The 26,889-nt window shown below is 41.2% G+C and overlaps 2 protein-coding genes across 6 annotated transcripts in view; one reads left to right on the plus strand and one right to left on the minus strand.

Moving 5' to 3' along the window:
- LOC118423077 (single-minded homolog 2-like) overlaps positions 1-4,456 on the plus strand; it is a 43,313-nt gene extending 38,857 nt beyond the window's left edge. For all 5 annotated transcript variants that reach the window (XM_035831040.1, XM_035831042.1, XM_035831044.1 and 2 more), the window contains one exon: positions 205-4,456. In XM_035831040.1, the coding sequence (XP_035686933.1) occupies positions 205-1,705 (1,501 nt within the window). In that variant the 3' untranslated portion in view covers positions 1,706-4,456. The remainder of the gene's footprint in view (positions 1-204) is intronic.
- Positions 4,457-7,624: 3,168 nt separating this feature from the next.
- Positions 7,625-23,397, minus strand: LOC118423079 (biotin--protein ligase-like; the record flags this gene model as incomplete). The annotated part of the gene is given in 10 exon segments (XM_035831046.1): positions 7,625-8,655; positions 9,586-9,799; positions 12,835-12,949; positions 16,138-16,298; positions 17,036-17,103; positions 17,459-17,718; positions 18,194-18,376; positions 20,201-21,051; positions 22,467-22,629; positions 23,230-23,397. Coding segments are annotated over 10 exon segments (2,352 nt in total), but the record flags the coding sequence as incomplete, so codon positions are not given.
- Positions 23,398-26,889: the final 3,492 nt, after the last annotated feature.

Here is a 26,889-nt window from a genome sequence, read left to right on the forward strand (position 1 = left end):
GCAGCTTTTAGATACCTATGAGGTACAGCAAGTTTGAAAATACCCGTGTTACAGGTACAATAGCCTATTTGTGTTCAAGAGGAAATAGGATTGTTCTCTGTTCAAAAGATATACGGTTTTGGCGAGATATATCATTGTCTAATACCATACGAAGAAGTCTTGGACGTTAAGAGTCACCTATGTCTTAATTCTGTTCCTCTATAGTGATCTTGAGACGAAGGACCTCCAGCTGTCCATGGAGCAGTGTACGCAGCGGAGCACGTTCGGCATCGGCTTTATCCAGGACAAGGCGAGGAGCGGCAAGTCACGAGTCGTCAAGTCGTCCAAGTCGTCACGACTCTCCCGGATGTCCCCCTACCCACAGGTTTCTACACAGCCTGACTTCTACTCGGGCATGGAGAGCTCCATGGTCGCCCAGCAGCTCTCACCTTGTGAGGTGCCACCACCTGTCCACGCGTACACTGCTGCAATGGCCTATCCAGCGCACGAAGGTCTAGATAGATGTGGCACGATGTACACAGGGTACAGTAGTCACCCTTACGACAGTTCCTGTGTCTATCCGTTTGCTGGGATGGACACGTGTGGACATTACATGGAGGAGAGATCGCACTCCAGCTCTCAGAGGACATATCATTTTGACGAGGAACGGTACTATGCGACGCAGGAGTCAGCAACGGGCCTGTGGCCGGCACACAGACACGTCACTGTACGGCAGGAGGAGGCGATGATGCCCGGGAAATTTCACATGGGGCATCCGGACGATAGAAGCTACTTCACGGGGCACTGTCGGGCATCTTGCTGCGAACCAAAACGGTCCACGGACCAATACACGGACCGACGACCAAGCTCTCGCCACTCGGACTGGTCAGACCACAGTCGGCCTCAGGCTTCAGACACTCGGCTGACGCACGGCCGGGGCACGACGCCCGGGTCAAGCTCGTCGGACGGGGACGCGACCATCCCCGAGGACTCGCGACAGCAGGGCGTCGGGAGAGACTATCACGGGTCCAGTAAGATCGACTCCCTGATCCGCGCGACGCAACAGCTCATCAACGAAGAGGAGCAGGTGAAAAAGACGCAGGAGGAGGCTCAGTCCAAGTCAAAAAACGCGGGCACGAAGGACCGCCACGCGGCGGTCGCCTCTGGTAAGTCCCCGAACTGCGACGCCCAGTCGCCTGTCACCAGGTTGGCGAGCCAACCCGACAGCAGGCACGGGTCCCCCTACCCCTTAGACTGTACATCGAGAGGACAGACCGAAATCAACGGCTCGCCAAACTGTAATGGAGACGAGCGGTTCTCCAAGAGCTGCAGATCAGAGAAAGACTCCAGCGGCTACTCCACCTCCCTGCACCACCTAAGCAACATGGTGGAGACGCGAGGCCGGGGCATGAGGCTGGGGTCCGACACTCCCACCAACGGCTTCATCAGCTCCACAGAGCGCGCCTTCAAGGATCAGCTGAACTCGATAGAGAGAGACATGAGGCCGTACAAGGCTAGCTACAGTACGTACATCCCTGACACGGACCGGGGAGGGTACACGTCAGACTACCGCGGCTACAGCTACGTACACAGTCCCGAGGCGCGCTACTACCCACCAAGCATCCACGGGAGCCTGCACGATGGACAATCCGAAAAGACGAAAAACGCTTGCTCTTACTCTAGTAGTTACAACGACTTGCTAGCCAATAACTATGTATATTGTTAAAACGCAGTGTATACCGCTGTATGTACGTGTATTGACGACAACACTTTCAAGAAACATGTGAAATTGTCGGGCATGTCTGTAGAAGATTGTAGAAAGAAATGTGCAAAACATCTGCAACTTGTATCCAGTGGATACAAGATCACGGCAGTACATAGGCTTCTACCCTAGTAGTAAGAGAAGCAGTCCTTGTAAATTCTGTGCTGACGGTCAGGTTTACCTGTCGTTGACAATAGTAGTCAATCCATGACCGTTAAAGGTTTCGGATAGAATTACATGATTTGCTGTGGAACCAAATTCCTCCCTGTCTCTCTCCACACCTCAACAGCGAGACACCGTGGTGAACTTGTGACATGGCCCACCACTGACCCAGTCCCAACAAGATGCTTCGGTTAAGGAAATTCTTCACATTTTCGCATCCCATTGAGTACGCTCAGGTACAAGTAGCCTGGGGGAAATATGTACTTCGGTCTTATCGAGTCTAATGCCCATTAATTAACGCAATGAAAGTATCAGAGTGTAAGACAAAGAGCTCTGATTGACGTTGCAAAGATCCCGAGTTGATGAGGGGGGATGAATCAGCTAATAAATCAGCAAAAGGAGGGCAAGATTTATGCCAAGATGGCGTCTGGCCAAACATGCCCAGTCCGGCTGAGTTGGCCGCGCGGTTGTTTGTTGGATCCGGGCCTGTCTGTCAGTGAGCTGACCCGTGCGCGGGGTTCAGCGGCAGGTTGGCCCGGCACACTGTATGTAGGAGACGTTAACCCCAGGATGACCCCCGGGGTTCCTCACAGTCAAACCTGTTTATTTGCTTGTCCGAGAAGCCTTCTTGCCACTCAGAGAGAATTCTTTAGTGAAGTCAGATCTGCTTGGGAGTGTAATATTTTCATGTAGGAAGCAATTGTCTGGAGAATTAGAAAGAAATGTTGAGGGTTTCTGTAACTTACCATGTCAAGGTCTGTAATAGCTGACTTTGCCTGGAAGTGACGATCTGAATCAGTTGAGAAGTTCTCGTATTGCTAACAGTGCAAATGCTACTTTGTTGCCAAAGATGTTTGCTTCTTTGTTTTGGGAAGTTTTTAAAGATTTTCTTTGCATATGATATATGCAATGGATCTGGATGTACAATTTGTATCGGAACGTACATGTGCAATGCTGTTTGATACATCATATTTACATGTACAGTCTATTCGTGTGAAGGGCTTGCCCGGATTTGTACATTGAAACTGATATGTAATGTCTGTTTATTGTCATGATATTGTACGGTAATTATAGTGTTTAGTTACAATATTGTGTACAAAATACAAGTATAATGTGGTGTAGACAAGTATACAAAAGGACAACATGACCGTGATTGTCATCGTGTTTGTAATAGTCAAGATGTATATAGGACTGAGTCGCCAGTTGGAAAATGATTATGTACATATCTCAGAGAGGTTTTGAATCTTAATTTCGTAGGCACGGCACTACCGACTGAGTAACGTTATACACGGAGTCGTTTCCTATTACGAGAGGGGTTGGGTACCTGGAAGCGCAAATCCCATCGGGTAATGGGCGATCAATCCAGTAAAAGCGTGCAGATAATTGTAGCGATGTGCAGTGATGATATGATAGGCGGGCGTGTGGGTCCATGAGCGCGCTAGATTATCTGTGGCTTGGTGTTATTACCGCTTCTTCGACGATTGTGCCTTAGGTCATGAATATACTGCATAACATGCATAGACAACTTGCCTCCACCAGAGATACCGCTGTACAGAGATTCCGTTTTGCGTTCGATAATTGGATTAGATATAGATATGCCTGGACGTTTTGACAGTCAGTAGGAACAAAGTGCACGGTGTGACAATTGTAAACTCTTCAACCAAATGCGATGCATATCATTAGCTGTAAAGTATTCTGAGTGACGTGCAGTTGTGGTCAACTTAATTTCTGATCTCCCAAGCTAAGGAATGATACTTTGACCAGCTAGAGAGAGATTTTGGGAAAAGAAGCCACAAAATAAGGTCTGGAGACTCTTCTGCCAGCATATCTGATTCTCGTGTCTCGTGAGGCACATTCTCTGGCTCTCCAGCGCAGTAGAACTTGTTTCGAAAGTTGCAATGAAAACCTACCATTTCACATAGAATTTGCAATTTCAGTTTCAATCCAAGTTTTGAAAAAAAAAAACAAAAAAACAACGACAACCCGATTTAAAAGACATCGTCCTGGTGAAATTATCACGTGCAAAATTGTTGGACAATTCAGAATCTCCTCAAAGTTTCAAACCGAAAAAAATATCATTTTCATTTATTCCACACCTTACAAATTATCAACAACATAGTGCGAAACTATCTTTTTTAATGTAATTTGCTTTTATTCCGACTCAGCGAGTCGCCAAATTAAGAACATGTAGAAGTGTGACAACCCTAACTGGGGCAAACATATATATTCCGTTACAAATGTTTTGTTACTGTTACGTTTTCAGAGGTTTAAAACTTAACTGTTAAGAGTTTTTTTTTTTTTCAAATGTATTCGGAGAGTCTACCATGACAACATGTACATATGCAGTACGAGAGTCTATGACTGGTTTGGTGAATATTATAATAGATATGAAGATGATTGATATCTTGTACATGTGATTGTGTCTTCCCCTGATTCAAACTGGCTATACCAAAATGTAATCTTTTATCTTGAAACATTGATGTTGTATTTATATGGCTGTGGACTATTGTTGCTTGTGTTTTGAAGAAAAAATAAATGAATGTTTCATCTAAATGGTGTGAATATAAATGGTCTGTTAGTGTGGACTTGAAGTATGGTGTATATTGAAGGGTATACGTACACAACGTTAACTATCAAAGGTGTAGGAGGCAATAAAACATAAGTATATGTCTCCATAGTCACAGTGAGACCTTTAGAAACCGTCTTAAGGTGGTATATCACTGCACTTGGGGCACCGGTGCGGCACTGCGGGGTTCAAAAGATAACTCAACGAATTTCAGAGATAAAGGACGAATTTTCATACGTTTTGTGTATTTTGTTGTCTTCTAAGTCATATTTTTACGTCTTACGCAATATCTGAATTATAAAGCATCAGTCAAAATAACACAACAGTGCCGCAGTGAACGAACCCCGCAGCGCCGCACCGGTGCCCCAAGTGCAGTGAGATACTACGGGGAGCGGAGTCTATCCATGATCCTGGACCATAGGACTGCTCCTGAAGATGAGGGTTCGTACCGCACGCCTCCGACAACATGAGCTTCGTGTATAACACAAGCTAGTATTTCACGTCAGTCGATACGATTCAATAAGATAATCACAGAAGATGAGTAGGTTGACCTTATCTCTTGGAAGGGAAATTTAAATGATCGGTACGATAACTGCCTCTAACGGACGGTTCCAGTATTACCACAGCGCAGTAGCTATCCTTTGCTAATGAAATGAAGTTTGAAGGACAGACGTATAGTTCAACAGTCTTTAGACATTTCACTGCTTTCAAAATTGAGTTGCCATAATCAATGACACTGAGGATAAATGATTTCTTAAAATACCACATCTCTATATAGCAAAAGTCTTCGAATAAAAGTTACTATCATGATTTTGACAGCGAGGTTATCTAATTTTACAGCTGTCTAATATAACATATATATATATATATATATATATATTTGTAATACACAGGAATTTATCACTATCCACAGGCGATATTCCAGACATCCAAGAAGTTATTATCTAAAACCCAATAAATCCGGACACCCCTAAGCTGATTTAACAAGCTTTATGTAGTCTTTACAGTCCCGCTACACCCATCTTTGAGCCAGTTTTACTATGGACCTAAGCAATATTAGCCCGAGACAGGGTTGTAGAACTTCAATTATCAAAGTCAATTTTTGGGCACTTCTCTACGTAATAAGATGAAGCAACTCGATACTAACATTAAAGGAGCAAATATTCGATGCCGCAGTGGTGCGAGGACGCCGTGAAGTCAAATTTTTGTGCGGGTTACATTACTTAAGGAATCCAAGCGCAGGTTGTTTCTGCACCATTTTTAACCGATCAAAGTATGAAATGATGATGTAAATGTTGGAATATAGCGCAGTAGATATCAATTTCATACAGATTGACTCATCGAGATTATTTCCACTTTTAACGCTCTAAATCTAATATTGCTTAGGTTGCCCTGAGGTTCCCCCTGTCAACCCAGGACTGGTTAAACCATCACCTCACACATTTGCTGTGTCAACAGTATTCGCACCCATAAAGCACGCCATTTGGTGAGAACATCATCTCAGTAAAATGGAGCACGTAAAACCATGTCCGCCGTAAAGGCCGGCATCTCGGTCTGACCTCTGACCTTCATTACCCACTCGAACGACCCAGGAAATTGACACTATATTCTCAGGTAGCCCGGAGTGTGATGGATAAAATGGGAACCTGGTCATAACGTGGGGTTGGAGATATTGGGGAGCTGACTTTTCTTACGTTTGTATATGATTGTGTCGCATTGTATTAAAGGTGATTGTGTTTTATTGCATTACAGACACTAACACATAACGTTACACATACATAAATACAGTTACTGTTTTTATAAGTTTAAATTTAGAAAATACATAGAAAACATAGAAAATATGCGTGTTCTTCAAACTAAAAACCACTGTGAATTACTTAATTTCGCACTACCTTGAAATTGTATTTACCTAGTGTATATTGAAACATTGCAAATATTTTTTCCTTGTTAGTGTAAGGTAATTACTGACTCTCCCTGCAAAACTAAACTCAGACGGTTCTTCCCAATAGGAAGGACAATGCAGTAGGAATGATGTCATTATCAGAACGAATAAATAGTCTTAAGAAAAAAAGAATGCAATGTTGGACAATCCCAAATCTTAATTCCTTGTTCCTAAGGGACAATGTCTCTTTACTGTCATATTAAAATACTGTAAATGCATTTAAGTTCGCGGGGATTTAATTTCGCGGTAGCGGGAATAGGGACTTTTCGCGGTGGATTTAAGTTCGCAGTAACACCATAGACTGCAGTCTAATACTACAATAGAAAGTGTTCGCGGTGGTTTTAAGTTCGCGGTGAAGTGGTCACCACGAAAACCGCAAACATTAATCCACCGCGAACATTTCTGCATTTACAGTATATCTCTACACCAGTCAAGCCAAGGCCAATACCAGTTAAAGCTGGGTTTTCAAATTATCCTTCTGGCCAATCAGAATTGACCACAAAAGTATCAAGTGTACTACATGTTACTTGGCATATAATATATTCACCTCGAGTGTTCATGGCAAAGTTGTAATGTGGATGCTCCCAATAATGTGATACATTAACAGTTGAAACCTTCAACATGGAAAAGATGGAATGTATTGATGTATTTAGACCTATGTATTTTGACCTATGCTCACCCTCTTGCATGTAAAAGCCTATTTCAAGGTATGTACATAAAGTTTAATTTTTATCACTCATTAATTCACACAAAATTTAGATAATCAATATCTAATATACAGTTCTATGCAGTACCAAGTACAGCTTGAATAGAGCCAGCTTAAGCTTTAATGCTTTGGTTTATCAGCACTTCTTCCCAGATGATACATCTTAAGTTGTTGTATCAAGGTTTGGCTTTAAATCTTAATCAGTATGTTTTTAACCATGATTATCAAAAAGCAATTATTTTTTATAATGATGCTTCATAAGCAAAATGAATGTCCTGCCATATTTTTCATGATCTATACTTAGTGGTATAAAGAGTTGATACTTCACTGGTATGATGATAGTTTTATGAAAGTTGGCACAAGTTGGCTGATTTTTTTTATAAAATCTGGTGCTATGAGTATACAAATCATAAACTCATACATGTACATGTATAATCTTTCATTACTGACCATCCGATTGACCCTCCACATAACCACTCCATGGGTTATTACATACATTTTTGTATTTAGTTCAGTATCATGTGCCTAGGCACTCTCCCTGCAAAACACACATGTTGAGAATTAAGTCCATAACCATCAATGTGTAAGCATCAAGAGAGGCTGTGTATCCTCAGCACCAAAGCCCAGATGTACTGAACTCATGAAATCCATTGAATATCATTACTCACTTTTACTCATATAAGCATTTAAAATCTTCATGCAATCAAATGTGATGAAGTCTTGAGTCAATTCCTTGTTGGGAACTGTATCCTGTGGCTTACAGCTGCACATACAGCAGATGAGATGCATCAAATTTTATCTTATGTAAAATAGTGTAACAGTGGCTGTGAAGCACCGCCAAACTGACCACGCCAAAGGCTCTGAGCTTTTGGCGTAATGGTGAACCGCGTTGCGTATGTGATCTGGCGGCCCGGGTTCAAATCGAGGAAGCCAGGAGACTGTACAGAGCAAGCTTTAGGCTTAAGGCTTTGGTTTATGTGTACGTCTTCCCAGATAACACATCTTATGTTGTTGTATCAAGGTGTGACTTCAAATCTTCATCAGTAAGTTTTTAACCAGGACTATAAAAAAGCATGTATTTGTTTGTTCTTAAGTTTTGATGGTGATGAGGTTCCTGAGCATGTCAAAGGAGTTCCCGTCAGGCTGCACACTGATGATCTCTCCCCCGTCCTTCACCACAGACAGGAACCCAGAGACAAACAAACAAACAAACGGAAGATTGTTTGTTGTTAAGTTTTGATGGTGATGAGGTTCCTGAGCATGTCAAAGGAGTTCCCGTCAGGCTGCACACTGATGATCTCTCCCCCGTCCTTCACCACAGACAGGAACCCCGAGACAAACAAACAAACAAACGGAAGATTGTTTGTTGTTAAGTTTTGATGGTGATGAGGTTCCTGAGCATGTCAAAGGTATTCCCATCAGGCTGCACACTGATGATCTCTCCCCCGTCCTTCACCACAGACAGGAACCCCGAGTCGTCCAGACCCAGGATGGTGGCCTGCGGACCCTCCTCACTGCTCAGGTGCACCTGCTGGTCACTGGAACAAGAGGCACACCAGGGTTTAACAAGTTTTCTAAAATTCACTTGTCCTATCGGGCAAGTACATGCAAAATTTACTTGCCTGAACCAGCTTTCTGCTTGCCCCAAAATTTAACTAACATTTTTCACTTTGTATTTTGACGTGCAGCAATGGAATTCTTTTATTATTGGCTCTATTTTTCTGTGTTGACCAATGCTTGATGCGGTAACTGTTATAAGCAATATCAAAATCTCATGGCAAAAATCTTACTTGCCCGATCGGGCAAGTGGGGAAGGACATTCACTTGCCCGATGGACACTTTCACTTGCCCGGGACAATCGGGCTAGTGGACTTGTCCAACCCTGCACACAAAGGCTAAAATTTAGAGAAGTGCCTGTGGTTCACAATACTGTAAATACATTTAAGTTTGCGGGGATTTAATTTCGCGGTAGTGGGAAAAAGGACTTTTTGCGGTGATTTTAAGTTCGCGATAGCACCATGCACTGTAGTCTCTTACTGCCATGGAAAAATGTTCGCGGTGGTTTTAAGTTCACGGTGAAGCAGCCACTGCAAAAACCGCGAACAATAAACCACCGCAAAAGTTTCTGCATTTACAGTATGACATTTTTATCTACAAACTTGGGCTCAACAACCAGCCAAGGGACTACTAGGAAAATGGCTCTTGGCTGTGGGTGGTTGTTCCAGACAAGGGAGACTGGTAAACGAACGCTGAGGCATGTCTCTGAAATAAATATATTCTATCAGGCTAAGTGTTTCTTTAGGCCTATTTTGATAATTCTTAATGTTCTTCTCCTCAATGACACATGCTTGTTTTTCACCCCCCTGGAAAAGGGGCATTCTTGAGAACTTGTGATTATGCCTGGTGGTTGACTGTCCATGTTTGACTATATTACCTCCTTGTCATCAAAAACTCTGTCACCAGCTCACCTGTGAAGCCATCTGTTATAGTATCTCTGTAGGAAGGCATCACTGCCGTTCTCTTGGAAGTCTTGTACGATTTCCTCCGCGATGGTTACTGCCCGAGCGATGAGCTCCTCTGTGGTGAAGTCGGGGAGGTCTGTGTTGTGCAGTTTGTTGTGTTGTTTCACCAGGTCATTGATGCAGATGGTTGGGTTACTGTTACTCACATTAAAGCCACATCCTGTAAAAAATACAAACAAGATATCAAAACAGGAAGTTCAGCTGCAGTACCATAGAAACCTGCTAGGAGGCCCATAATCAACATTGACCTTCATTTGCCTAACCCTACCCACCTATCAAATATCATAAGGATCTATCCACAGCATCTTGAGTTGTGCTGTCCACATAGACACAAATGGCACCTAAAACATAACCTTCTTGGCAAAGATTAAAAAACAGACCTGAAATCTTTTGCACGGTCCATGGGGCTTTGTGTATTGAGACCATAATATTGTAGGTGATAATTTTAAGGGATGTGTTTTTCTTGTAGATGACAGGAGAATAGTAACGTTAAATGGTATTAAGAGCATCTAAGGAATTTTGTACACACTGCTTTTCCACTCATAACTAATTTAGAGGCATAAAAAGATACAGAAATCTTTATCTGTATCTGGTATTGTCAATTTTTCTCCTGACAGAATGGTTGCTTAAACTCTCTTGACTTGAGTGGTAGTTATTTTTTAAACATCTCCTACTGGAGAAAGTCCACTTAGACTTAACAAACCACCTGTTACTACACACTACCAACAGACGAGTAACCAGACACCAACATACTTAACAATTGTGCTGCACAATTTATTTTGTCTGCCCAGCCAGGGATGGGGCCACCAGATGTTAGCTGGTGATGATAAAAACCTCTCCCCTGTAATGTCACTATGGATGGGTTAACCTGGGATACTGGGAGGCTTTAGGTTACATGAGGAATGACAGAGACAAGGAAAATAATCAGAGCACAGGAAGTATAGCTGCGGTTATGCTGCGGAAATGACTGGTGGAAAGTATGGCGAGTTGTTAATTACAGCAACAATAGTAAACAGTCTGAAATAGAATACCTTGTTTGTGTAAGGTTAGGGTGATGTGATCTAGGTTTATACACACTATATTTGACATGACATTTCAGACATACGAATCTAATAATACACCCCTCTGAGAACATTAGCCATTGGATTGATCCAAGAATATGTCTTTTACTTTTGTTTGTGAAAAAAAAAGATTTGCTATGAACATAGCCATTATACAATGGCAGAAACTTTATAATCTACACTAACATTTCCAATCAGGTAACAATCTGTTTATTTCTTATACACAAAGGAAGGGCCTTTGAATAATGAGATTAGAAAATGGCAATTGTAAAAAAGCAGGTGTTAATGTCTTTGAACTCTGCACCCATCAAAAAAATGTAGAAGCCTTTCAATCACATCCTTAGCATTTTGGAGAACAAAGGATTCACTTCTTGAAAAGGTCTCTTAAAATAATCACATTCCAAGATGACAGGATGTGCAGATGGAGATGACAGTACCAACAACACCTGTCATCTTTTATGCTCACCTACCCAAACGGAGACATGTTTTAATGTTAACTCAGACGTCAGTAGAAGTGGAGCGAGGGGAGTCACAGAAAGTTCACAAGTTCCACAAGTGCCTCCTTCTGTTTACCCCAAACATCGTCTCAGACAACATTTCCCCTTCAGCTGTGGTTAACTCGTATGAAGGATGTTTAGGAAGATCTAATTATCTTTGCCCTGTTGTTGACTTGGCATTTAGACAGGGGATACTGTGTGTGACTGTGACAGCCAACAAGTAAAGCATAGTCTTATCTTCAGGTAATATAGCACAACAATGGCACTATTCATAGTGCCCTACCATTCACCCTAGCAGCACCATACAGGTATACAACACTGGAGATATACATAGTGCTGTGACCATAACAGGCCCTGTATTGGTGTATAAACTACAGGCTGTAATTTAGTGTAAAGAAAATTGTCTCGCATCTGTGGTGGGCAACTGGTACAGTATTTGTTTGTGTAAGGATCATCTTAAGGTCAGCATTTTGGGAGAAACATGGAAAAAATTTTGTACCAACAAATGCTGATTGGGGCATAAAATGTAGAAACTGGCAGCTATATTTGATAACAATGACAATTATTGTGTTTTACGCATTGGTTGAATTGCTTTACAGCTAATGTGTTATTTGAAATTCAGTCTTTTAAAAGAAACAAAGTTTGTCACAAAACAAGAGCGCCAAAACCCTACTACAATACTATTACATACAGTAACAGTTCTCTAGAAGCAAAGTTTTATCAGGCTTTCTAATTTGTACATTTTCTTTATGTCTTGTGGCCAAATTATTATAAGAGTCATAAAGAAAATTGTACAAAATAGAAAGCCCGATAAAAAATTCCTAAAAACACTTCAAAAACAGCCAAAAGCCGAACCTCTGCTTGAAGAGTACGACAAAAGTAGTGCTAAACTAGAAAATAAAAGGTCAAGGATTGTAAAACCCTTCAATGAAGTCTCAAAAGTGTCACTAGGACAAAGGTGTAAGGTATCCTGTATACTGACACCTAAGACATACACATGCTCAGAGATGTTGGCATTCCTCTTGGACAGTCCATCAACAGATAACTCATCATAGGAGCCAGAGGAATTTCCTTGACAAGGTGTTAAGATGGTAAACAAGATAGTAACTATACAGATAAGACAAGCTGCTTGGGTGTAATAATTAGAAGGTATGTCATGTCAAGGAGGGGACAAAATCACAAGTCAGTGGAGATAAGGCACAGAGATAAGGTTGTGTTGTGCTGATATAAGGTTCAAGCAATGGTTTATGTTGTGGAGTGGAGGGGTGAGTGCAATATGAGTAGATGGTAGGAAAAAGGGAGGGGCTGTGATAAACTTCAAGAAACCAATAAATCATTCAAGCAATACTATAGTGCAGCAATGTTAAGAACTTAAGATACACACTATATAGGTATCTTGGGAGAAAATATGGTATGATATACACGTGTACACCTGTGTACAAGCATTTTCCCCACATTTTTCTATATTTTTGACAATGCAGTAACATAAGGTTAGATGCCAAATAAAAAGCAAGCTTTTATTAAAAAAAACTGAAAAGCTGAAAACGTTAATTTTATCACAAAAGATTAATTAAACAATGAAAGATTAATACAACAACTACAACATGTAAGCTGTAACAACATCACAAAGTCCTTACCAATAAAAGCACTGCAACTGTTTCCCATGATGCTTGAGTTGACAATGACTCCGCCCAGCTTCATACTGTCCCCATAGTAGATGTCATTCGGCCACTTTAGCCGCAGGTCTATATCCTGTAAGTGGTCAAAATAAAAAAAAAGAGCAGCAAAATAAACAACTTTTGTCTGTTTACATTAAACAACAACACAACAACTACAAACTTTCAAACTACAATGAGAAGAGTGGTCAAGGTTATTGAAAGGAAAAAATTTTTAAAAAGTTAAGAATGTTCACTTTTGAGCTTGAACAATTGGCCTTGAAATATTCTTCTAGCAAAGTAGGAGTTTCTTACAAGATTCAAGAATCTTAGCCTGGTATTCAATCCTATTAGACTTATTGACAGATACACTGTATGTATAATAGGTGTGAATAACAGGCTGGGAGTGTCTAGAAAATCTGGCAATATCTGTGTGCATCATTATGTAAATTATTGAAGGCAATACTACTTTTTCATATTGCAAGATACTTGTACAAAACCAGGTGGAGAACTAGTTACATAAGAGCGGCTTTATTAACATTGTAATATACGAATTCTTGATAAAGAAATAGCCTGATGAGGTGTTTTTTTCTAGGCCAGCCATGATTTAAGCTGCAGGTACCAGGATGCCTCTAACTCCACAGACAGCGAATACTGTGTGCTTCAGCATCTCTTTGTTTCCTGATGGCAAACAAATGGGTTTGGCTGGAAGGGTTTGGGGAAACTTGCCAGTGAACCAGGAAGGCCTTGAAAAGTGCTCGGAGGGGAGCGGCATCTTTCAACCTCCTGCCTGATAGAAAAGCCACATTAAAACCACATCAGACAGACCTTACGGCCATGTGGACAAATAAACCAGTTGTAATTTTTCCCTAAGAACATTCGGCTCGGGTTCGTAACCTTTCTGGCAAAACATACACTGACATTTAGGGTCTACATTTAGTCAATGGCATGTTCAGCACATGTATGAAGGTTTGCATGGGGAGGGGGGTGCTGGTTACGCTTAACGGTAAATTCAGAAGGACCAACAATGCTTAGAGGTAAATTCAGGAAGCTTCCCAACCGTTCTACAGGACTGAATCACCTACATGAAGCGGCAGAACTTAAGTGTCAAAACTGCTGATTTATGAGGCGTGGAGCCAATGACAATAACATCATCTTGAACCCAGTGTGTTCAGGAGTATGATCTCCGAGGGTTATCTAAAATTGCTTCGGCCGACCTACTTTCACAAAAAATGTCTCAAATAATGGTTTACAATGAATTTTGGATAACAAATAATCCAACAACGCTTCAGGAACAATACCAATAACGCTTAACGTTGGTCAATTACAATTAATGGTGAATTAAAATAGCTCATAACGCTTAGCAGAAAAGGGCATGCAGACAGCTCATGTATGGATAACTCCACTTGGGATGCAGCTCCCAACTACAGCTGACAATCCCAGACAGTACATATGGCTGTATAATAGCCTGCTGTGATGCTTCAACAGAAAGATGTTTGTTTGTGCAGAATCTAGAGGTGCTCATCCCTAAAGCAAGAAACACTGGCAGGTACAAGGTACTAACATCTGGAAGGTCTTCTGAGCACATCATCCTCATATCAACACAAATAATGCCATTTTCCCTTACATACACTGGATAAAACTTGTACCTTGGCAGTTTAAATGTCACTTGTTGTAGTATCTATATCTGAAGGGCCTTGAATTTGTATATCACTATATCCTTGTATATTTTTATCCAGGGACCTGAACAATATGTCACAGTGGTCTAGAACTGACATGTACTTGCCTTCTAAATATTAATTGAAACCGAATCTACCTAACCTAACAAGTGGAAAAGTCCCTGTCAATGTAAAAAGGAGGGGTAAGTCCTTTATTATGATACAGGTTGGTACAGGGAACATAAGAATCTTGGTCAAGGTTTTCATCCTCTGTAAATTACATCTCTGTGATGTGGGAGTGTCACCCCTCCACAGTGGTGGGCAGTGGTGGGGATGGATGGGATTACTGAAACACACTGTCAAGGATAGGGGTGCCATGGGTACCAGTACAGAAAATTCAGGTACAGGTATATTGCAGGTCCAGAGGATCAGGTCCAGGTTGGACCTGAACAATGGTCCATTTCGCTACAAAGGATTCTGTTCGGTGTAGTATCCGACATTCATTGATGTTTTAAAATCCTATCTGAGTCATGTAAACAACATAAACTCTTACTGCCTCTGTTTTAGACCAAGTTTGACTGTAGAAGCAAGGTTAAAATGACAATCAACTCTCCTCATCTTCACTTTTGTCCTTTTCTTGGATCGATTTTCAAATCGGTCCAACATTCGGTCCACTGATTTTTTACAGGTTCGGTTTTTCTGGACTGGTCCAGCAAGAAAGAACGGTTTTATACTGGTACACTGTACCTGTACCCACCTCTACTGCACAGTGCTGGGTAGTGGTGAGGATAGATGGTAGATGGGACTGCCAAAACACACTGTCAAGGACCTGATGGAAAAACCAAACACCCCCTTGTCATCTCCCATCCCAAGGTCTGGAGGGGTCAAAAGTCAATGACCCTCCAGCAGACAGAGTCTCCATGATTGGAAAACCAAACAGGTTGACCTCTCCTTTGACCTGAGTCTGGAAGAGGTTAGGAGGTGAACTTTGACAGGAAAACACCACTGTCACCTTGTAAATCCTACCTTGTCATCTTATTAATAGGAAATGGTGTAATGTTACAACAGTAGGAACAATTAATATGTAATCAGAAGAGGTCTTGTGGGAACGTGGCACAATAGGTTCTGCTGTAAAGTTGAAGATGGAGCTTAGGTCGTTCAGTTTTACAGGGACAGTTTGGTAGAACAAATATTGTTGTGGGCAAGTTGCTGGAAGTCATTTATTTGGGACTGTCCATGAAGTTAGCATTTATGCTCTGTCTAGCAGTGCATCTGGAGATCTGGCCCTGCCAGTTGGTAAAGTGAAGGACAAGAAGTGGTCATAACTTCAAGTACAGAGTAGAGTAGAGTAGAGTTCTTCGGTTGAGTAGGAGTATCACTCCAGTTGAAACTGCTCCTCTTGAACTCACATAGTTATCAACCCAGGATTGAGATTGAAGAAAAATGTGTTTTACCCTATAACTATGGTAGAATGGAGCTTGTTACAAATGCTAGGTGTGACAGGTTTTTCAGTGTAACATAACTATCAGCTGCTGCCCCATGTACATGTGCCTGCTAAACTGGTGCACCTGTCTGTCCCTTGAGTGTTCCCTTTAGACAGGTTTGACTGTATATTGTATACACTAACCTGATAGCCAGGCAGTGTCCTGACGCTGTCCACCACAGCCAGAGCCATGATGTGCTGTATGAAGGGCAGCCTGTGTCCCAGCTCAGACTGGAGGGGGATCCTCACATGGAGGGTGAACATGGCGCAGCCCAGGGGACTCAGCCAAACGTTCCCTCCTCGCCCTGGGGAAGGGAGAACACTTGTGTGTAAGTAGTTTCATGAAGTCACTGAATGAAGATACTCTTTTCACACAACAGTTATTTTATTTCTACAGTGGAAGCCAGTTAATTGCACGTCGGATAAACGCACACTTCGGTCAATTGCACGGAATCCCCCAATCCCGTGATGGTGCGGTCCAACTGGGTAACTTCGAATTATCGCACACGCCAGATAAATGCACAGAATTTGCTGGCAAATTGGATGTGCAATTAAGCGGCTTCCACTGTACCAACAATTCTGTGACCATCTGTCACCTTCCTCAGGGCAATTCTGACTGGTTCACATTGTATTACAGCTATAGATTTTGCTACTGACAGATATGGTCACAAACATATTTAAGCATCTGTAAGCAAAAACACCTATAGCTACAGTGCAATGTGAACCAGTCAGAATTGCCCTAAGGAAGATGACAGGCAGTCACAGAAATGCTGGTGGAAATAAAATAACAGTTGTGTAAAAAGAGTGTTTACTTTATTTGTCACATTTTTCCTATGCACAGGCAGCATTCTGATTTTTCATTGATGATTATAAATTGGAGCAATGCAGAATGAAAATTAGCACAGACTACAAGGGCACAAATTATGCTTAAGATTATCAGATCGCTAAACATGAGTTTGATATGACCATACTGTTTTAGCAGAGACATAACAGATCTTGAAAGTTGTTGTAAAATGCACAGTTATCAGCACTGTGCACCAACCTTGGCCGCTGGTCTGTCTGTGAGCAATTGCTATCAACCCTGCATCCTCTGGAACACAACTGGACAATCTACAGTGGGGAAATATGCATGTTAGTATATCGTATATGTATCACAGCCATCACAGAAAGACATTATCCATAGAAACAAGAGCGCAGAATTTGAATCAAGAAGACAATCAATGACCAAGTATTAGGCAACATTAGCAGTGATCTTCATAAACTTCTATATCATATCACTTTTATCATATTCTGGATATCAAGTTAATGAAAATCTCAGAGGAAGTATATGAGTAAGCTTCTTATTACTTGAGAAATGCCAACTGAAAGAAAACATTGATTCACAATGCTTAATAATATACTCTTTGCACGAATTGTTCCTATGTCTAGTCGAGTAAACAAAATGATCATTAAGACTTAGCATCACCTGTCCAGTACTGTCATTGTGGTTGGTATGACCTCTGTGTAGAGGACGACCTTTCCCAGAGTCCTTGTCTTCAGGTTGTCCTGGTACACCTGCCAGTTGAAACTGTCAGCAGCGCCCCCTATAAGAACTGGCAGTTCCTCTGGAGTTGCAGGGGTGGGCTCTGCATCATCCACAAACACCAGGCTGACTTTGCCCCCTCTCAGGGCATTTGTCTCATCAAGATGGGAGGAGATGGATTGGACAACTGTGTCTTGTAAGGCCTGGTACCAAAAAAAAACAATGATGAACAATGAGACAAACGTTTATGAAGTTTATCAACATAAACATTTTCATTTTTAAAACATTAAAAATTTTTTTCCAAGTCTGTTCTATGTTAATTTGGAAGGAAAGACAATCTTTCTATCAAAAGAATGCGTATTAATCATTTTCCTTACTACGTCTCTGCATTTGATGTAAAATTGCAAAAGTATGCAAATTCATATATAGCAATCCATACATTTTTTGTAGCATAAATTAGATATGTTCATGAAGGAGCCTGAGTAATATTTTGTCTGGCCCTTACCATGTCCCTCATCACAACCTCTATGGGCTGATCCAATGCTCTCATAAATACACAAAGCAAAGCTTCAAACAAAACACACAATATGTGTGCATATTAACATTGGGTATAAAAAAAACACTGTGTACTAGTATTACATTTTCTGCTAAAACCAAAAATATGCAACTGTTACTCACATCCTCCACCACCAGTAGGTGCGCAGAGGTGAGGGTTGTCTGGGTACCCCGGGAACAAGTCATGCCCAGGGTAGTGAGGATGTCCTGTAGCACCTGGTGCCTCTGTGGGTTGGACTTCTTCAGCTGTGTGAACATCTCTGTACCTCTTACCTCATCCTCAGTGGGACTCATCTCTAGATGTACCTGGGTACAACAAACATGGTCATTATTCTCTTATCCATTTGTGACTTTGTGATGTTTATCTGTTTTATTCTGCTTTAAGTTAGTATTAATCTTGAGTGGGTTGGACTTCTTGAGCTGGGTGAACATCTCTGTACCTCTTACCTCACCCTTAGTGGGACTCATCTCTAAGTGTACCTGGGATCAACCATTGAACATTGTCATGATTCCCTTAACAATATACATGTACCTAATATAAATCCAAGCTTATCTGATAAAAAAATTCTTTTCAGTTAGTATAAATCTTGGTTGTAGAATACTCAAATAGTTGACAAGGTTACATGATATGGATGACGATGTGTCATGCCTAAGAAGTGCGACAGTTAAATTTGAGTACGAAATATAGTATGCAATTTAGCTGCAGCTGATCATGATTATCATAAGAAACTATTCATTCATTCAAAACAGGTAAACAAAAGATATAAGGGGGAAAAGACTTTAAAGGATACAAGTGTGGTGAAATCATACACAGAGAATTGGACATAAGAAATCTGACCAAAAAATATGTCAAATAATTAAAGAAAAACATTATTCAAATACATATGATGTAGTGTGTATGGTCAAAGGTCTGATATGATGTATGTTTGTTATCCACATACCAACTGCCAGGCAACCACAAACATTACAACTATAACTTATAAGTAAGGGTAAATCTAGAGCATGTCAGCAAACACATTTTGCACCAAATAGCTGCATTGCTGCATTGTGTCGTAGTAATAGATGAATATTATTGTATGTATTGAGCTTTGAAAAAAATCAGGTGACTGGGGACTGACAAAAGTAATGATCTTTATATATACAGTCAAACCTGTATTAGCGGCCACCTTTGCATAACGGCCACCTGCCCATAGTGGCCACTTTTTGTCGGTCCCTTGGATTCGTAATGATTAAGAAATAGGCTTAGCGGCCACCTGTCCAACGCGGCCACGGCCACCCGATTTCCGGTCCCGCAGGTACAAAAACACTGCCGATTACGGCCACGCGGACTGCTGATCTATGTTTCGGCACGCGTTCGGCCATATACAGCGGCCGTATCGTCACCCTACGCCGGATTTAAAACCTCGTTGACTTATTTTCAAAACAAAACTTCATAAACTGGCGCTACCCATACCTGCTCACAAAAGAGGTCATATAAGGTCAATAGACGACACCAATATTACGGAGGTAAATTGTGTTAAAGTTACGTTCTAATACACTATCGCTTAGGTTAATTTACATCACAAAAATTTCTAAACAAATTGTTACAAAGACAAAATGATATGAACTTCAGACTATGGTGGATTTTATTCTTACATTTATTAAGAGATAAGTCTAAAATGACGTGACTTTTCTTGTGAGTACCACATTAGCATAATGGGCGAATCTGTCGTGTGAACGCGAGTGGGAACACACGGACGGCCAAGTATCAAAGGATACAAGACGAAAGATGAAAGAAATATGACGATACCGGTCTCTTCAGACAATATCAACTGTAGAACATTTAAAACTTTTTATAGCTTTTGTTTTCTTACTACATATAGTGTAAAAATCATTGCAGTACATGTACAGTACTGTATTATGTGAATAAAGACCAGTGGGTACTAAAACCATGTGTAACTTATTGCTTGTGGTCAACTAATTAGCATATTCTCTATAGTGGCCACCTCTCTATAGTGGCCAATTTTGACCAGTCCCTTGAGTGGCCGCTATAGACAGGTTTGACTGTATAGCCTTAGAAAGAACAGAAATGGACATATTTACACACACTACTTTTTTATGTCTTCTATTGATATATATGTATACACATACCTGTGACAGAATGGCCCTTCCACCCTTGTACCCTGCATAGGCATGCAGAATCACCGGCTGGTTCCCACTCTTCATGGACCCGATAACTTTGAATGCTGTGCTGCCCTGGTGTGCCTTCAGCCTCTGTGTGTAGCACAGTCCCGTTACGTACACCTTGAGTTCCGTTACAGAGCCCTGCAGGGGGCGGTACACCATACTGTGCACACCGACTTCTGCGGACAGGAACGGTAACGGCTGAACATCCAGCCCCATGTTAAAATGGGAGCAGAAGCTGAGGAGTCGGCCCCCATCCTCGACAAAGTTCTCAAACTTTTGGTTCACTGAATCCTCGAGCTCCTCCTGTGTTGCTGCTACAAGCAGGCTGGTGTTCTCAGCCCAGGGTTGACTCAGTACATGGTCGTGTTTTAACCTATAGATGATGTAATGGTCAGGTCCAAGGCACTGCTCCAAAGCCTCTTTCACCTGGTCAAACTTCCCGCGTTCAGCTTCTGTGTCCTTGAGCCCCGTGTATACCAAAATATTTGGAGGCTTGGCCTGATGAAGTTTTGTCAACATTTCTGGGGAGTCCTGTTCATCAAATTCTCCACTCATGGCGTCCTCTGTGCCCTGTGCACTTCCGTCCTTGGCTTCTCCTAAGCAGGTTATACTTCGGACTTTGGTTGTATCCCCGCCCAATGCTTCAACTTTGACCTCTGTACTTCCCTCGTGCACCTGTTGATGCTTTGGCAGCTCTAAACGAAAAGACCCTCCTAAATCCTTATCATTATCACTGCTGCTGTTTTGGCCTGGTGAGTTGAGTTTACGTGAATACAAAGAGAGGAGATCCTGTGAGCTCCCGGAGGTGTCAACCGCTGCAAGAACAAAGGACAAAATGTACCTGTGGTCACCTTTGTACCCGTAATGATTAAAGGTCGTATTATGTAGTATGTACATACAGCAGCACTGACAATAGAACAAACATTTTCACTTGAGTGACTGTAGGCATGCAATAAAATGGGTGTGGCTGTTTACACAAGGTAGATTAATGGGTTGTAAATGATGATTAATGACATGTCCCCATTCAGGATATCACAAAGCATGTAGGGGCATTCCATGTGATAATGTGTCTGGCCCAAATGGCTTATATTATGCAAATGCAGCCAATGATCTTTTTACAGAACAGTATATCTCTAAAGGCAGGTGAATGTTTTGATCATACCCATTGAACATTGAAAACCTTGACCCTGGAGATTTTTTTCTCTTTATGTAAACATTCTGATCATGTGAAAAGTTTGTCACTTTATCTATTTATCCATTAGTCATATGCATACATGTTAGTCTTCCTGGATTCCATACAAATCGAAAAACAAGAAATGGAACCAAGTCACAGAACTTTTCATTGACACCATTATGAGAGGCATGGGACAGAGCAGTACAGCAAAGTTACACATACTAATGGAGGACAGGGACGATTGGCATAAGGTCACTCTAATCTTCCCAATATGGTATTCAATGATCTCTTTGGTGAAAAGGATACAAAACCATACATATACAATGTATATTACAACAAGGGGTATTCTGTATCATCTGGCGTACGGCCCGACCGTGGGTAGGGTCGCCCGACGGCCGAAGGCGATAGGGTGATCCAACCCGGGGAAGGGCCAGGACTGTGGGCGATACGGAATACCCTGTGTAGTATTATACATATATGTATCGTTAGTATCCTCATCACCAAAAAGACCATGTCGTATTTGATTTTATTCAAATCATGCCAACCAGAGCAAACTCAAGTTTATCGCAAAAAGCTTAGAGCAAAAGACGTGGCATCAATGTACATCGTGTCAACAACTTTAGGCCACACCGATTTAATTTCTTGGTTCACGGATTTTTTCATAAAAATATGGAGCGAGAGGGCGAAATAAAAATAAAAATTGTAAAATGGTTGGGGTAAAGGTAATGGCTAATCCAAAACATGAAGAAAAAAAGTTTTCAGCTTGTAAAAAGTACAAAAACACTATTATTGTACAGTAACAGCACCTGTACCCACACTTTAAGGAGCTTATAATATAAAGGCCAATTTGCTACACCAGAAAGTTGGTGAATGGTTTCATTAATGGTGAAAATTTGCTGAGTGGTAATTTTAATTTTAATTTTTTTTCCCAAAAAATAGGAGCGAGCGAATCCGTGAACCAAGGAATTAAATTGTTGTGGCCTTATGCAGAAAGAAAACAAGCTAGTTTTTGAAGTTTGAACTGTTTTTACATTTGTACATATTGTTGATACATACAGATCATTTGCACAGCCTCCATGCCGTCGTCCAGTTTCAGCTTGCTGTCCATGAAGGCCAGTCCTAACACACCCAGACCCTCCACATCAGTGGACACCAGCAGGCCATAGGGGTCTCCTGATCTCCACGCCAGGGGCTCGGACAGACGGGTTAAACTAACAGACTGCGAACATCAAACAAAACAATAAAATGATTATTCAGCACAGTGATACACAAAGTTTCTTGTGTTCCTGATGAAAAACAAAAGCCTGGATGCCAAACGTAGTAAATGAGTTAATTCATCCATCCCATGCTGGACTGAGCCTCTGCTGATTGGATGACCCAATACTGCCGCTCAGGTTTGGCCGATCGATGCGTCTATACAAAATCAAACTCTGAACAAATATCTTGATGTGTGTTGGTTCAGTATTTTTGGACCAGGGATCAAGGAACAAAAAGAGCATACAACTACTTAGTCTGTGTAACACAAACTCTGCTGTCCAGGGCTGCAACTGGCCCCTCCCCGCGGAGGGGGCCGGTGGATGTTGGGCGGGCTGCTATAAGCGAGATTTAATCAGGCTAACAACTACTAAAGCCAAAAAAGGCTGGCATCCAGGCTAGAAAAGGAGTTGTTTTCTACAACCAATAAACCGCCCTTAATAGTCTAGTTTTGTGTGGATTTAAAAAGTCTGACCAGAGACTGCGTAAGACCAGACTGTAAGTTGACGGGAGCTGGATTCTAAAGATGTTGAAAAGTTGCAGTATTTTATAACTTCCACCACACCTGTGACAAGGGCAGCTCCTCACAGGCGTCATCATTCCCATCATCCTCTCTGTCAGGAAGTGTTGCCTCCAGTAGCAGCAGCACCTGACCCGATCTGACCCTGGTGGTTGGGGTCAACGGCCTCGCAGAACCAATGAACGACGTCCACTCATCAAGGTCCACTTTGGGCTGAAGTAGAAGAGAAGAGAAACTGGCATTTACACATACCCCAAAACTAGAAAAATGAAACATCATGCTGGATTGACATACTACTGATGACCAGAGCTGGCAGAAGCTACATGTAAAATGTTGAATATCACATTGTCAGTGTCAATTAAGACTACACTGTTAACAGAAACTGACAAGAAATTGACATGAAAGGACAAGAAAGCATTATTTTTTTAAATTTTGTAGTGCATCAAATTCTAAAAAGTAGCTGTTACAATTCTATTTCCAAAACCATATCTTTCTTTCTACTACAATTGTACATTGATACATGTATTTGCTATAGAACAGTGGACATTGTAATGTACGTTCAAGTAATATCCTTTCAAATGTGACATGTTGATCCATGTAATCAACACTGCACAATAAGGCAGACTGTTCTGCAACAAAATATGACAGAAATCACAAATCTCAAGATTAGAAACACCTATCTACATCTCTCAATTACCTCTAGCTGATATGGATATTCCTTTGATAACATCGCAATCTGACCAAAATGGCATTACAGTGCCTCTTAGGCTCAAGCTATGGGCAATGAATTGGACTATATATGTGTTCTGTTGGATGGGTTTTACATACTAAAACTTGATAGCCAATTGTTGGGGGGCAAGAAAGGAAATAAACAGGACTATAAAAGTTGAACATGGAATGAAAGAATGAAAAATGTATCACGAAATAAAGTTGTTTTTCAAATGTGAGAGTTACAGTGATATAGTCCTTCTAAGCTATTATAGTCTAAAAAATGTATTGATAAATGAGAACTGTTTTTACTATGAATTGTGCACCATAAAATGCAGCACATACAACTTTGTCAGAACAGTTTTACACTCACAGAAGATGACTGCAATCACAGTCAGCAGTTTTTGTCATTCTGCAAAATTGCCAGTTTTATCGTCACTGATCATCGCAAGGGACAGGAAATAGAGCCAAGCACACGCTTGACAAATGGAAAGAGAGTATTTAATTTTCCACTTCAGAAGTGTTATCTGTTCTGGATGATGCTGTTATGAGTATCATTACTATTGGGTGGCATGGGTCAGCGCAAACGGCTTCCCTGCCAGGAGAGAAATACAATATTTAATATTGAGGACTGTTCCAAGGATTTGGCTGGCTGGAAGGGTGCCAGAGTGATTCATCAAATGCCAGTTATGTTCCACTTACAGGGAGTGTGCAACTGGAGAAATTGTGATTCTTCTATAGTGACTAAAAGAAACACCAAATCACAACATTGTATTATAATCTTTTAAAACAACAACAATATTATTCAACATTATCAGAGGGAGGGAAAAGGTAAAAGGGCAGACAGGAAAGGAAAGAAAGAAGACATATACAGAATGTTGTATGAACATTTCAAAAGAAAGTTGTAAATTCCAAAATCTATGTTTTACATCTTTTTATTAACAATCCCAAAAGTCATTAACATAGGCTGCAATAAGTTAATATGTAAGTCTCCAATCTTCGGTACAAGAAAGATAGGCATCATAAATCACATATTTCCTGGTATGCAGTAAAGATGTCAGAAATGGTCACATCTTTCCCACTACATCAGCACTTGGTGTCAGAAACCCAACTTCGGCCTGTCACCATGATATTGATGAGAGATGACCCCCCTGGACAGGAACATTTGTCAAACTTCATAAATCCTGAACAGTGATGGGGGAAGGTCAGGAGGAGGGGGAACACAAATCCTCCCACCTGCACTGGCTGTCATAGGGCTTTGTGCCAAACCTGCAGGTAAACCTGTACTACAGCCAGGAGACCTGCAGGGGAGGGGGAACACAAATCCTCCCACCTGCACTGGCTGTCACAGGGCTGTGTGCCAAACCTGCAGGTAAACCTGTACTACAGGAGACCTGTAGGGAAGGGGGGGGGGGGGGGGGGGGGGGGCAACCACAGGGCTGTGTGCCAAACCTACAGGTAAAGAACAGGAGACCCACAGGCGGGTTGGGGGCGGTAGGAGACCCACAGCGGAGGGGGGAGACCCACAGGGGAGGGGAGGGGGTGGGTGCCAAACCTACCGGTAAACCTGTACTACAGGAGACCCACTTGGGAGGTACAAATGTAGGAACCACAAGGCTGTCCTTGAACAAATAATGGTTACTGATAGATGGATTCATTGATTGGATCTGACAATATTTTGGGGCGTATTTCCATTTTGAGTACAGGTAGAATACTTACACAGTGTACCTTGTTACAACTTTGATGATATAACTTCTCAGACTGGATATAAATTAAATCCATAAAGATAAAAAAAAGATCTGTTAAAATGTGTGACAGGGAGAAGATGAGTAATGAGCAATACTTAAGGGGATATGGAAGAGAAAGGGAGAGGTAGAAGAGGTGACAGGAATTGAAAGGAAAAAAGGAAAGGATCTTTTATCAACAATATAGCATGTTCTTCGTAAAAGTCATATATACTTCCTAATTTCTAACCTTTAATTGTTTCACACTAGGGCTAATTCAATCTGTATATATACATGTATAGAGTCACTCTTTTCCTAAGTCTCAAACTTTTGATGAGGGGCCAGGGTAGAACTTTTAGATTCAATCAAAAGCAAAATCACATTGTGCATGACATTGTTCAAATACAGGCATGACATAACGTGGTAAACAACTACATTTATAGGACACAGTCATCCACAATTAGGTTACACCAGCATATAAACCTGACAATATCAGTCATAATTTATCAAACCACAGTCCATGTCTAATATGGGGGCTGAGACAAGCTCTGACAGGTTAGAAATATGGAGGTATGTAGACACTTGGCTCTGGGTATTATGACAGCCCCGCCTCACGGGTAACACACACTATAACTCCTGACTATATATGTCTGCTCCAGGAAATATGGCCGGATGGGTTATATGGAGGGGGCAAGAAATCTGAGCTTCTACTGGCCATGGAGCAAAGGAGTTCTTTCTTTTCCAGTTCTCTTCAATGAAATTGTGATCTAGAATTGATTGCATATCAGTTGTGATTTAGAATTGCTTGCATATCAGTAAATTAACTATGTTAATCTCTATGAAAATCAATTTTCTTGATAGATAATGTACATTGTCCCAAAAATCTGTGGCATGTTCACAGATAGATGGATGGGTGTCCCTGTTAGGTCTCTAAAAAGTAAAACATATTTAAGTTACATATTGATATATACCAATAAATTCATATCAAATTTGTTCAACAGTATTCTATAAAGGTTTTATCAAATTTGATTTGAAGAATTATATTTGGCTTGAACAAAACATAAGGATGTCAAGTTGTTGCTGTTGTTTTTAATAACTTTTTAAATGTTATTCTTTGTCTCTTGGTAAATTACATGTATAAATATAATCCATTCATTTTGCACTTCTTCGTTCTTCTTAGAATGTCATTCATGGAATGAATGAATGTATGACAAATTCTTTCCTCTTCTGCATCTTCCAGCACCCTGATGGTAGAAATGGAACAAATAGAGGA

This window comes from Branchiostoma floridae, chromosome 9, assembly GCF_000003815.2.
Source record: "Branchiostoma floridae strain S238N-H82 chromosome 9, Bfl_VNyyK, whole genome shotgun sequence".
In the NCBI taxonomy this organism is placed as follows: Eukaryota; Metazoa; Chordata; class Leptocardii; order Amphioxiformes; family Branchiostomatidae; genus Branchiostoma; species Branchiostoma floridae.